Source organism: Aquarana catesbeiana, linkage group LG07, assembly GCF_042186555.1.
Source record: "Aquarana catesbeiana isolate 2022-GZ linkage group LG07, ASM4218655v1, whole genome shotgun sequence".
Lineage (NCBI taxonomy): Eukaryota > Metazoa > Chordata > Amphibia > Anura > Ranidae > Aquarana > Aquarana catesbeiana.
Window position 1 is genome coordinate 256,821,812 of NC_133330.1, and position 14,326 is coordinate 256,836,137.

The 14,326-nt window shown below is 40.5% G+C and overlaps 1 protein-coding gene across 1 annotated transcript in view; it reads right to left on the minus strand.

Moving 5' to 3' along the window:
- The window catches only part of SUCO (SUN domain containing ossification factor), a 163,867-nt gene that overhangs the window by 57,217 nt on the left and 92,324 nt on the right, over window positions 1-14,326 (minus strand). Inside the window, exons 9-13 of the mRNA XM_073592035.1 lie at window positions 10,417-10,524; window positions 9,508-9,613; window positions 2,481-2,501; window positions 2,248-2,303; window positions 786-877 (exon numbers count right to left, since the gene is read on the minus strand). Of these exons, the coding sequence (XP_073448136.1) occupies window positions 786-877; window positions 2,248-2,303; window positions 2,481-2,501; window positions 9,508-9,613; window positions 10,417-10,524 (383 nt within the window). The remainder of the gene's footprint in view (window positions 1-785; window positions 878-2,247; window positions 2,304-2,480; window positions 2,502-9,507; window positions 9,614-10,416; window positions 10,525-14,326) is intronic.

The window sequence follows — 14,326 nt, forward strand, 5'->3', positions numbered from 1 at the left end:
GTGACGATATCCAGTAAGGTACACCTCAAAGGGCTGGAACTGGCATCAACAGTTGTAGATAAAGGGAAGGTTGTAGCCTTGGGTAGATCACCATTGCAGAACCCACTAGATCCTCTTCTAGCAGCAGCCTACAGGATCCCCTGACTTGCAGATTAGCGGAGGTACAGAAAGGAGAGGGATCCCCACGCACCTTCTGGGAATCACAAAAGGGTTTTAAAAAAAAAAAAAAAAAAAAAAAAGAGTGCACAAGTATGTCTGCAGGCGATGAAGGAAACAGGTGAACTGAGGTGTTGCAGCTGCTGACGAGCTTTTGAACCCTCTATGCTTGCGTTTCTTGTAGGTCAGCGGAATCCATCTCTCAAATGACAAATGGAATTTTTGTCCATTATTAAAAAGGTACCCATTAGTAAACACTAAAATGCACCAGCTTTTGGTACCATGGCTGGTGACCCCTTACCCCAACCCTCTTCCAAGAGAGCTATTTTTTCCCTGGCAGTAGATATTACATAACCTTACTGGACAGGTAGTCAGCAAGCAGTGGGCAAAATGACTGAACAAGGAAAGCGGTATGCAAGTTGAGAAAGAGTTTGGCCTCCTTGCTATGATCCATCTCAATGCCCATGTGTCAAACAGTTAATACTGTAGAACCCAGGGAGCAGATGCCAAGGACAGGATACGACTGAGTATCACTCATTCCCTTTAATTACTTTATTTTAATGTAAAACACTATCAGTTAAAATGTTTTTATTAAATTGTACGTTACTGATTAGGATAAGATTTACTACCTTCATCTTCATCATAGATTTCTGGACGCTCTGAATGGTACTGTGGGTCCACAATTTCTTCATACTCCTCCACCATGCTGGTACCGAATACCCTAATAAAGTTTCAACAAAGTAAGCCAGTTGTGTGCAATTTGTTTTAAATTAAATGAAAAAAAAAAGTAGCTGCAATTTACAAAATCTTTAATCCTGTCCACTTCATGATCACTTAAAGTAGGCCTCTAGTTATGTGAGCTCTGCCTAAGAGAATAATTAGGGATGATCTCCCAGTTTCTTTTGCTACTATATTTGACACTTTACTTCTTTATATCCATGGTTCTTATGGATAAGGGGGGGGTGCTGGCTCCCACAGTGGCCTCAGCAACCAGTGATGTCACCTGGCCCCAGGGATAGTTTTAGTGCCCGTTAGCCTAGAAAATGATGACAAGAACTGATTTAACATTTATCTCCGAGTGACTTCAGTGAAGATGAGATATACCACACAAGTTTTAGCAATGTTCACTCAACCCTGCTAGAAACTAACCCAGGTATGTTCAGCTCATCACTAGTAAGATTTAGCCAATACAAAACTTGGTGCTGACATTTCACATAGATCACATACCAAGAGATTTGGGTCCTGGAGCAGCAATATTGCAGCTGCAATATTTGAGTGTTTCTTTTAGAATAACTAATGTTAAGGCATCAGGGGGCAAGGGAGAAAGGTAAGTGTTATTCAACTTTAGGTTTGATTTTAAGCACTTTCTCATTTGTAAATGAAACTGGAAGGCTAGTCAATCAGTGCACCACCATCCATATAGTGAACTTCACAGACCATAAATTAAGAGAATATGTTCCCTCTGTGATGGATAGTAATCATCTCCTATATATTTTAGGGCAACAGTCCATGCATAGGAGAAAAACAGAACATATGGCATTCCCTTGACAACGTGCGTGGCACGAAACACGCCGGAAGAGGCCCATTTTGCTGTTGCCTTGCCGCCGCTTCCATGTGTTTGCCCTATTATGTTATTAAGCTTTAATATAATCTTTGAAAATAAAATACTACAATACGTAAGCTTTTCTGGGCTTCTGGTTGGTGAGATTTTCTTTAATCTAGTGTGGTGATTTGGATATCATTCCTGCAACATCCTTGGAAGAGGTTTATGTTCCCTTCATGGATTGATGCTCATACAAATGTATTTCTGGTGAGTGTAATGTTTGGTCGAAGGCTTACACATGAAGATGTCCCTATGTAAATGGTGATGCTGGATGGCTATTTTATTTTGCTCTATCATTTACTGCTTCTGGTGAGTTGATAAGACTACTGTCAATTATATGTGAATAGATTTTCTCCTATGCATGGTCTGTTTGGAGAAAGAGAAAGAGAAAGAGAAAGAGAAAGAGAAAGAGAAAGAGAAAGAGAAAAGAGAAAGCTCATGAACTTCTCAAAGCAGATCTACATTGCACTACACAATTTCACTCTTACCTTATGAGACTCAATGGACAAAAGTGTTCAGATCCGAAATGTGATATCAGTTCCACCTAAAAAACGTGAATAAAAACCAGCTCAAACGGCAATCCACTGGCAGCACAGAAGCATTAGGCATAATTAAATTGCACCTAAAAGCAAGTATGAATTTGCTCTAATAAGATCTGAAAGCAACTTTTGCCATGCATTCATCAGCTATATATACACAACATTCAGTGAAGGTTGCTAACCTTTATGTATTTGATGAACATCTGAAGCAACGAGGAAAGAGAAAGAAAACAAGTGTCAGTACAGAAATAAGATACATGCCACAAGCCATATCATAAAAAGAATCAGCATTTAAAAAGGTTATAGAACATAAAGCAAAGAGGATATATAAAGTTGTAGTATTTTGCTTTGTTATTCTTATTTTTCAACTATAATCAGTAGCAAGGTTACAATAATTAGATACTCACAAAATAGTCAATTTATCACATGTTCCTTTTCAAACAAATCACACAAAAAGGGTGTGTGTGTGTGTAGGTAGGTGTGCAAACAGCAGTAATAGGATTTATATCCTGTTGACACTAGTTTGAGCAAATAACTTGGACAATTATCTGTAAAGTTTTCTATAGTTTCAAATTGCAGACCGATTACTAAATTATACCTGTTCACTGTAAAACTGATGCACATCAAAAACTACATCATACAAAAAGCTGCAAAAGTTAAGCTGGCCATACACTGGGCGAATTTCGCTCAGTCGGTGACACAGCCAGCCTCACCTCAGTTTGTCAAAATGCAATTGTTCGATCGATTTTTGTCGAAGGAGCCTACTGGAAAATTTTCGGTCAGCCACTGCATCCAGTAAGATGTGGCCACTTTTTGGGTATTTTGACAGCCAGTGGGTCTGGCTGTGAAAATGCAATAGCCGAATGGGAGATTAAATTTGCCAATGTTGCATAGCAGCCACAGGCTGAGTGAAAAGAAGTTATCAGCGTATGGCCAACTACAGTCAGGTCCATAAATATTGGGACATCGACACAATTCTAATATTTTTGGCGCTATACACCACCACAATGGATTTGAAATGAAACTAACAAGATGTGCTTTAACTGCAGACTTTCAGCTTTCATTTGAGGGTATTTACATCCAAATCAGGTGAACGGTGTAGAATTTACAACAGTTTGTATACGTGCCTCCCACTTTTTCAGAGACCAAAAGTAATGGGACAATTGGCTGCTCAGCTGTTCCATGGCCAGGTGTGTGTTATTCCCTCATTATCCCATTTACAATTAGCAGATAAAAGGTCCAGAGTTCAAGTGTGCTATTTGCATTTGGAATCTGTTGCTGTCAACTCTCAATATGAGATCCAAAGAGCTGTCACCATCAGTGAAGCAAGCCATCATTAGGCTGAAAAAACAAAACAAACCCATCAGAGAGGTAGCAAAAACATTAGGTGTGGCCAAATCAACTGTTTGGAACATTCTTAAAAAGAAAGAATGCACGGTGAGCTCAGCAACACCAAAAGACCCGGAAGACCACGGAAAACAACTGTGGTGGATGACTGAAGAATTCTTTCCCTGGTGAAGAAAACACCCTTCACAACAGTTGGCCAGATCAAGAACACTCTCCAGGAGGTAGATGTATGTGTGTCAAAGTCAACAATCAAGAGAAGACTTCACCAGAGTGAATACAGAGGGTTCACCACAAGATGTAAACCATTGGTGAGCCTCAAAAACAGGAAGGCCAGATTAGAGTTTGCCAAACAACATCTAAAACAGCCTTCACAGTACTGGAACAACATCCTATGGACAGATGAGACCAAGATCAACTTGTACCAGAGTGATGGGAAGAGAAGAGTATGGAGAAGGAAAGGAACTGCTCATGATCCAAAGCATACCACCTCATCAGTGAAGCATGGTGTTGGTAGTGTCATGGCGTGGGCATGTATGGCTTCCAATGGAACTAGTTCTCTTGTATTATTGATGATGTGACTGCTGACAAAAGCAGCAGGATGAATTCTGAAGTGTTTCGGGCAATATTATCTGCCCATATTCGGCAAAAATCTTCAGAACTCATTGGATGGCGCTTCACAGTGAAGATGGACAATGACCCGAAGCATACTGTGAAAGCAACCAAAGAGTTTAAGGGAAAGAAGTGGAATGTTATGCAATGGCCAAGTCAATCACCTGACCTGAATCCGATTGAGCATGCATTTCACTTGCTGAAGACAAAACTGAAGGGAAAATGCCCCAAAAACAAGCAGGAACTGAAGACAGTTGCAGTAGAGGCCTGGCAGAGCATCACCAGGGATAAAACTCAGCATCTGGTGAGGTCTATGCGTTCCAGGCTGCAGGCTGTAATTGACTGCAAAGGATTTGCAACCAAGTATTAAAAAGTGAAAGTTTGATGGATGATTGTTAATCTGTCCCATTACTTTTGGTCCCTTCAAAAGTGGGAGGCACATATACAAACTGCTGTAATTCCTACACCGTTCACCTGATTTGAATGTAAATACCCTCAAATGAAAGCTGAAAGTCTGCAGTTAAAGCACATCTTGTTTGTTTCATTTCCAATCCATTGTTGTGGTGTATAGAGCCAAAAAGATTAGAATTGTGTCTATGTCCCAATATTTATGGACCTGACTGTATGTGTAGCTGTGTACTGTATCTATATGCTCGCTCATCCCCCACTTGACCCTCCCCTCAAATGAAAGCTGAAAGTCTGCAGTTAAAGCACATCTTGCTAGTTTCATTTCAAATCCATTGTGGTGGCGTATAGAGCCAAAAAGATTAGAATTGTGTCAATGTCCCAATATTTATGGACCTGACTGTATAAACCATTTGGCTTTTAACATTTGTAGTGTGCATTGGTTTTTCCATCTCTATTTATATAGTGCCACCATATTTAGCAGAACCTAAAACCCCTAATGTGGGAAAGAAATTGAGAGGGAATCTCTACAACAGGGTAACAGTACGGTAATGCTTGTTGCTTTCATTGTTCTCTGACAACACAGATGCATCTGGAACTAAATAAACCCTCTAGCAAACATGATCTTTACTGAGAAGGATGGCATAAGAAGGCTGTAATTATATTCCCTGCATGGACCAGATTCGATCCTTTCAATTTAGAAGGGAAAAGAGTGACCAAGAGACTATACCATTATTGACATTCATAACACATTCATAAGCGATTATCAGCTTTTCCAATCCACCAATCTATGTCCAAAATGTATTTAAACCCCAGTATTGAACTTCTCTCATTTGGTCCCTTTTGGTCTGAACATTTTTCACTGAGCATGTTTTATTGGTTTTAAAAGAACATTAAAGTGATACTAAAGTCGTCTTTTTTTTTTAAAATAACAAATATGTTATACCTACCTGCTCTGTGCAGTGGTTTTGCACAAAGCGGCCCAGATCCTCTTCTCAGGTCCCTCCCACCTGCCGAGTGCTCCCACAGCAAGCAGCCTGCTATGGGGGCACCCGAGCTAAGCCTCTGTGTGTCCATTCAGACACGAAGCCGTGGCTCCACCCTGCCCCCTTTCTCCTTACTGGCTCACTGACTTTGACAGCAACGGGTGCCACTTGTGCTCGCTGTGTCGTCCCAGCCAAAAAGGAGGGAGTCCGCAGACTTTGTGGCTCTCATGCAACATCGCTAGATCGAGAGGGAGTTTCGGTAAGTATAAGGGGGGCTGCTGCAAACAGAGGTTTTTAAATCTTAATGCATCAAGATAAACATTTACCTTAATTCATTCCCTGCTTTAAGGTAAAAATGTCCCAGTAATTGTATCGCACCCCTACCTCCCTGAACACTTACCCGAGTACATCTCGGTCCAGCGACATGCCAATCTGCAATCTCTCCTCTCTTCCTCTTCTCACAGGATACAGAGGTAGCAGCAGAAGCCATTAGCCGAGAGCATGAGCCAGCTGTCAATCGAGTCACTATCCTTCTGGAGCTTGGAGCGATTCTGTGATGTTAGCTGACAGCAGGCAATAGCATGCTGTAAGCTCACTCTGGGTCACAGGAGCGTAAAAGTAAGTGCACCCCAGTGACCCACAAGAGAAATATTGCCATACTTTTCTTTTAAGTTAGTTATCAATTTTCTTTGTGAAGTCACCTTTACAAATGCATTTTTTTACAACATATTGTGAGCATTTTAAAAAGGGAGAGACTAAAATTAAATTCATATATTACTGCATGCAACAAGAGTTATATCAGCATGACTCACACAATCATTCTTACATTGTGTAAATCAATGCACACTACAAAGTTGTGAGATGTTTTGTATTTTCCTTGCTATACCAAATAAAGACAGACACTTATTAGAAAAAAAGATTTGCAAAATTCTACAACTTTACCAGAATAGCAACAGATCTTTTCTACAAATTAGAAAGTGATTAACCAGGTTTTGAAGAAAATATGTCTACGTAACATTTTAGATTTCTACCAGCAAAAGGAAAGGAAAAATTTGTAGGGAATTGGCCTTAAAACATTCAAGCTAATATGTTCACATCTAATAAAAGGCAGGCACACATGTGAAGTTCAAAGCACATATTAAAATACCAAAATTAGCTGCCGGGACATATAAAAAGGGAGACATCACAGAAATGTGCATCACACATTTCAAGATTTTATGTGAAATGTTTTCCTTAAAGCGTATGTAAACCCAAATTTTTTTTTAATTAAGGCTTGCACCTTGTACAGTATAGGATTTCATGTCATCTGTGCCTATTCTTGCCATGAAGAGTTAATCCAGCTCTGAGCCATCCTCTTTTCTTTTTTCAGTGAGATAAAAAATGGACAGAGAGAAATAAGAGTCAGTTTCTCCCCTTTGCTGTGAGTGACAGGTGATTTACATATCTCCTGCAGGAGCCTGAGAGACATTCTGTGTACTTCAGGTGTGGCTACTCCACACCTCAGATTGGGTATGCTGAAGTCATGTGGTGACTTTACTGGGTTTTGATTGGATGTTAGCGATAATAGTAGAAGTTCAGTGTAAGAAATACACAGGAGAAAATGCATGTTGACAAGGGGAGTGTAGAAATGGGCAGGGAGCCTACTGACATCACGACTCCACCCACCGAGCTCCGGACAACAGACCCACCCACCGAATCTGCAGTTTTTCGGGTCTCATAACAGACAGAGGGGAGACATTGGACAGGTGAGGACACATGCAGAAGGCATATATATCCTTATAGCTAATCACTATGGCAGTAGTTTAGAAAGAATGAGAGTGGGTTTACATCCACTTTAAGCAAAAAGCAGTCACGCTGCAGATTGTAAATAAAAGGCAAATGTCCAAAGATGTATGTGTTGTGTGCATATAAAACGGGGGGGGGGTAAAGATTTGACAAGCTTTACAAAAGTTTACTATACTGAGAAAATACCATACTGGAATGAACATGCAGTTGTAGGTATTAAAAAAAAAAAAAAAAAAAAAAAAAAAGCTTTTGGAACCGTGGCAACTACAGTCTAAAAACATGGCTTACAGCAGACAAAAATATTTAAAGTGCTTTTAAATGACGGATTATAATGGGGTTGCAGAAATGAAGGCCAATTCCCTAGAACAAGGCAGAAAGGTACAAGCAGCAGTTGCAGCCTCTCCCTGGAGAGCATAGAAGACAGCCAGAGAGAAGCAGATAGTAATTCCCTCGAGAATTTACACATAACAATGCCAATTATAAAACACTTTATACAGTTTACATTGCAGAGATTACTTTTGTTTACTTCTTCCCTTTATAAGGAGCTACTAACTAATGCTGGAGAAATATTCTTTAAACATTTAATGTGAACTGGCCATGTTGAATATGTTTGTGTGTGGAAACACGAGGGCTTAAATAATAGTCATTACACTGATGATTAACAAACATTCTAACTAGTAATATAAAAGTAACAGCTGGGAGGCAATGGGAAATATTGGACTCTACTACTTTCTTTTCCACAGTTTTATACCTCAGTCTGTGATATCTTAAAGTGTATCTAAAAGGCCAAATTGGTTTCAAATCTTTATGGAGGAGGAAGAAAAGAAAGAAAGAAAGAAAGAAAGAAAGAAAGAAAGAAAGAAAGAAAGAAAGAAAGAAAGAAAGAAAGAAAGAAAGAAAGAAAGAAAGAAAGAAAGAAAGAAAGAAAGAGAGGGAGAGAGAGAGGGAGGAGGAGGAGGTGGTGGTGGTGGTGGTGGTGGTGGTGGTGGTGGTGGTGGTGGTGGAGGAGGAGGAGGAGGAGGAGGAGGAGGAGGAGGAGGAGGAGGAGGAGGAGGAACAGAAAAAGAGGTGAAATTCTTCAAATGGGAAGACTTGTTCCAGTGACAGATGTGAAGATTATCCTCACTTTAGTGAGATCTCACCTCATTTCCTGTTGTCTGGAGTCAGAGTAAAGAAAAATCTCTCAAGAGTCAGAAAAAACAAAAAACAAAAACCCCACCACTAAGAGGGATTTCAAAGTTGATCTCAGGGCTCCCCTATCTGGTTAAACCAGCACACTACACTATGACTAAATAGAAGCAAAGATTGGCTTCCAATGGCGGGGTATAGGTATGTTATCAATTGTTGTAGCAGAACATATGGAACAAACACAAGCCAGAAACGTTAACACAGCGGTCATCATACAGGTTTCCTAACTTAACCTATTTTACAGGGAAGAAGGGCCCCAAGACTGACATCCCAGCTACCCCTACTGATTCAACCTCAATACTTATCTTTCACAATGTAAAATTAAAAAGTGTGGACCCCCTTATAATGGCTAAACCAGCGTTTCTCAACTCCAGTCCTCAAGGCGCCCCAACAGGTCATGTTTTCAGGATTTCCCTCAGATGAAAAGGCTGTGGTAATTACTAAGGCAGTGAAACTGATCAAATCACCTGTGCAAAATAATGGTAAGCCTGAAAACATGACCTGTTGGGGTGCCTTGAGGACTAGAGTTGAGAAACACCAGGCAGTTAGCATCTTTGTAGAGATTTCCTTTTCTGAAGCCACCAGAAAACTAAGTGGCTGCTGGGTAATAAAATTACTTGCCTATGTGCACGATCACCCACCTCTGAAACATGGCGGTTTTGGTGACACAAACTATGGTACCAGTAAAATTGAATCCAACAATAAAAGCAGTAGGTAAATGTGATATGGACCATCATCCAACATGATGAGTTTAAATTTCAGTGTTTAAACTGTTTTTTTTTTTTCTATCACCAATACCCACCAAGAATACAAATGTATTACCTTTGTAACCAACATAAAGCCTGAATTTATTTCACAGCGTTTATAAAAAAGTAGAAGCCAGAATTACCTTAACATATTTAGCATACATCTGCTCATCCAATGGAAAGCTCTGTACTGTTCTTTCATCTCGTGCATGGAAAGTACCTAGTTTTACCCATTTATTGGTGGGATACCTGTAAAGTAGAAAGTTCCACATTTTTTCAGACCCAAAGATTATGCCTGGATCCGGCCAAAAACAATTTAGATGGTAGTCAGTCATGCATGCGCAATATGCCAAATTATTATTTTAAGAGAACAGAACAGATGTTCACATCAGGTGAACAATGCTGCTCGGCCTATGGGGAAGAGAGCATGCTACACCTCATCTCAGAGGGAAGACCAATAACACAGATAAGCCACCCCTGCTGGGAGAACACCATGAGTCCTGTTAGCGGCTATAATAGCCCCTAGCAATAATCGCATGTAAAATCTGATAGGCTGGTTGTACCCAAGTTGATCAATCAACTTGGGTACATTCAGCCTGCCCATACATGGTTAGAATCTTGGCCAGCCTCTGCTGAACCGGCTGAGATTTGAACAGTCAATGGCCGGCTTAAAAATGTAAATTCTCTGTCACTGCTTTTCTAGCACAGCACCCTAGCCTGGGGCATTGGCTCACTGGGATAATCTGTTTCTCCAACTTGCAGCCACAAAGGGCAACAGAGGTAAAGGCAAATAGGTTTTTTACTTTACAAGGGTATTTTTCCCACCGCTTAGTGAATGTGGTGAAATTTCACTTTGCAAAGAGTTTGAAAAAGAGGTAGCTCTGCTAATTGGCAGGGTGCAAGAATTAAGGGCACCCTCACACATCTGCTAAACCGCAGCGTGCTTCTCTCACTTGTCGGGAACACATTACTTAAGAGACAAGTCTCTTCTCTGACAGCAGTGATTTGACTCTACATTCCAAGATATGTCAATATATACAACAACTTTGTACCTGTCACTAATGGAAACCAGAAAATCCCTTGGAGTGGAAGAGAAGAGCTCGTAGTTCGCAATGTCTAGCTGCTTTACTTGGATTGGTTCACAAAGTTCAATCACAAACCTGAAAATATATAAAATTATTAAATGTGAAATATTCCTTATATGTATGACAATGCAAATTTATAGGAGATAAGTTACCAGACTGTCTAACTATAAATACCAGAATAAAAGACTCCAGTTGAGCAATATTGGAATTTTTGGTTTACAAGTAAAATACTTTTCTTGGAGTACATCAAAGAACACAGGACATCTTCACATATAGGGAATATGTCAACACTTTCAGTTCATTGGACACTGGCAAATATGACAGTACCCCCTCTCAACCAAGCACAGCTTCAGGTTTGTAGCAAGCCAAGTACATAGGAAAAGGGGTGGGATCCCAATGTCCTGTGATGTACTCCAAGAAAAGATTTTACAGGTAAACCAAAAATCACATTTTCTCCATTATACATCACAGGACACACCAAATCTTCATATACGATAGGGATGCCCCAAAGCACTGAATAGGATGGGTGGGGGGTAAAAACAACAAGCAGCCAACAGGCCCCAAAGACCAAAACCAAAACAGGTTTGAACTTCACAGGGCCTTCTACAAGAAAAGTAGAAAACAGATGACCAGACAGCAGCCTTGTAAGCAAACTGATGCTGAACAGCCCAGGAAGCGCCAACCATCCTAGTAGAACGAGATGTTAAAGTTAAACAGTGAAGCCTATACTTTAAAGTGGGAGTAAACTCCCATGCATGAATTTTACCTATAGGCAAGCCTATAATAAGAATAAGTGGAATAAATCCACGCTATGGATTGAGGTATCTATTAAGTGGGGAGCTGCTGCCCCTACAGGTATAGATCCACCTAGGTGGAAAAATACTATGGTGTAGAAAATGAGGATGTAGGTGTGGCGCTGCTCTGCTATTATGCGATTTTTCGTGATTATGTTGTGTGATACCATGAATGAAAATTCTTAGCTATACAAAATCGCAGTGCGAAAATTCCTAGGTGGGATAACTTGTTTACAGTTATTCATAAGTAGAATGACTTACTAACAGGAGGCATACCTTAAACTCAATTACGCTATTGAAACACAAAAAGGTCTTTAAATAAAAGTGACCAAAGAACCCTGTGGATACTTAATTTCCACTTTGTGCATGTGTGAATATTATGGTTTTAAACATTTTTTCGTAAATAATGCTTTTAAATCTAATTTGTGAGTGGAAATAATTAAATATGTACAATTCAAAAATATACAGGGTTGTGCAGAGAATAAATAAAAACGCAATAAAAACTGTAAGTAAATATCATACAATTGAATAAAAACTACTTAGTGCTTATACATACGTGAATACTTGTATTACTCATCATTCAACTAAAGTGCAAAAATACGTGCAAAAAGCATGCTGTTTCTATTGAATCATAAAGTGACTGGTGCTTATACTATAAACAAGTGATTGGTGCATCATAAGTCCAGTACTTGCTATAATGAATTGATGTTATGGTGAAGAAAAAAGTCTTTTAACCGGTTCAATAATTCAAAAACGTTTTGGTTTAAGTTGTGGTTTGGAGAGGGTTAATTCTTATTGGAAGATGTTGTTTGTGAAAACCCCCTCCTAATTCAAGTGCTGGTCTTGTGATGGTGCTCCTTAGCCCAGGTCTTATTGTACTTGCACTCACCAAATAGGGACACCCCTGCAGGGGTAAGAGTGGTCACAGTGTTAGCCCCTGTGTAGCTGCTCTGGATGTCTCAGAGAAACAATTCCAGAAGCAGCAATTTTAAGTTGGTTTGAACAACTTCTGACAGCATACAAATGCCCTCTGAGTCTGACAAACTCGGGCCCTGGGTCTCTTCAGTAGACTCCAAAAAGGAAACTATTCAGCTTCCTCTACCTCCAAAGACCTGGGTCCAGGTTCTAGCTATTCTTCCAGTGGTTCCTCAGCTGGTTCCTCCTCTGTCAGTGAGGAAGGAGAATAAAAATACCCCAGAAATCTGGTGTTGTAAACTAGCAACAGCTGAACAAAAAACACACACAAAAAAGGAGCTTGAGGAAAGTGTCCCAGATGGAGCCGAAACCTGATAAGCAGAGGGATCATATCCTCACTGAAACTAACCCCCCAGGAAAGTAATAGCAAAGTGAGCTATGGATAGGTCCCCCCCTATCCGATAAAGGAATTTGGGAATGCTCTCCCCCAGTTTTACCACATCTCTGCTACTGCTGAGACATGGCCTGCTGAAAACATGTGAACACTGGCTGTAAAAATTAGCTCAGTGTCAGCTGAGAGGGGCAGTAGTGTGCACACCAGCCAAGCTAACACCCTCATTATGGTATAACTGTAGCCCTGAAGAAGGGGGGGAGAGCAAAACAATTACTGCCCGGTTACCCAATAATCCTTCTGGAATGCTTTGTCTGTTGTGCGCCAATCATCAGTGTCTCCAAAGTGGTAACTGTTTATCGCCCAACTGAAAATATGGAGGACATAAGACAAGATGGTGGTCGCAAGAGAGCTCTGTCCATGCTATAACAGCACTGCTATGGTGCCACAAACTCAGATAGGCAGGGGCTGCCCTGCTGGCTGGCACCAAAAAACAGGGCACTTCATAAAACCACTCCCGACATCCAGGAAAAGTGTAACCCATTCACAGGGTACATCTATCTGGGGGATCCCCATTAGAGCCACTTACCATTTGGCATTGCAGGACCACCAGGGAGTTTAAACTTTACTAATCTTAGCGGGCATACCTTAGACATTTCATGGACATGTTTATCTGCTGGGGAACACCGCTCTAGACCTGTATAACAGTCCACCAGAAAATTATGCAGGGTCCATTGACTATTCATAGCTTGAGAAAAATTGGATTTTTGTACTCAGCGCAAAATCCATTTCCCTTTCGTTCATCAACTGACACAGCACCTCCTTAATCTTGGCCATTGGGTTATATTGCCTAGGGGCAACATAGGAGAAGGAATCTCCAAAATATTATCGAATGGAGGTTTTTGGAGAACCAAGAGCACTAAGATTAAATCCTATGGCGGTAAAAGAGACCATACAGACGGAGCCACATACCGGACTCCTTGAATGAAGGTACGAACTAAAAGAGTGAGTGGCTAGGGGGTAGCTGAAAGAAGACTGCTAAGGCAGACACCTGGTCCTTGATGGTGCTCAAAGCCAACTTCTGCTCAACGCCCCGTTGAAGAAAAGCCAAGATCCAAGCAACAGAAAAAGATCGAGGATGAACGCCAATCGACTCACACCAAGAAATGTACGCTTTCCACATACAATGGTATATCTTACTAGAAGTAGATTTCCTTGCCTTCACCATAGTAGGGATCACTTATCCCGACAGACCTCTATCTCTCAGTGATTCCTACTATGGTGAAGGCAAGGAAGTCTACTACTAGTAAGATATACCATTGTACGTGGAAAGCGTACATTTCCTGGTGTGAGTCGATTGGCAGTCACCCTCAATTCACTTCTGTTGCTCGGATCTTAGCTTTTCTTCAACAGAGCCCATAAGAAATTCAGCAACTGTATAGCTTTCCAATAGCTTTCTGTGACCCTGGAGTGTGTGAACATTGGTTCGCTGATCTCCCCTAGCTAGAATGAAATTGAAAGTGGTGTATAATTTAAAAAAAAAAAAATATATCACTTTTGGTTTCTATGGTCACTTTTCCTGGTTCTTGCTGCCAATGCCTAAGCTAACAGAGCGTGATTTACACTTCATTAGCTTCGATTGAAGGTGATCGACGCAACCTCATCGATTACTTTTCAGCAAACATTAAATATATTGCGCTTATGTGCCCTAAAACTAAGTTTAGTGTAGTGTTTGCTGAAATTCTGCACTTAAACAGCAAATTCAAATACTGAATGG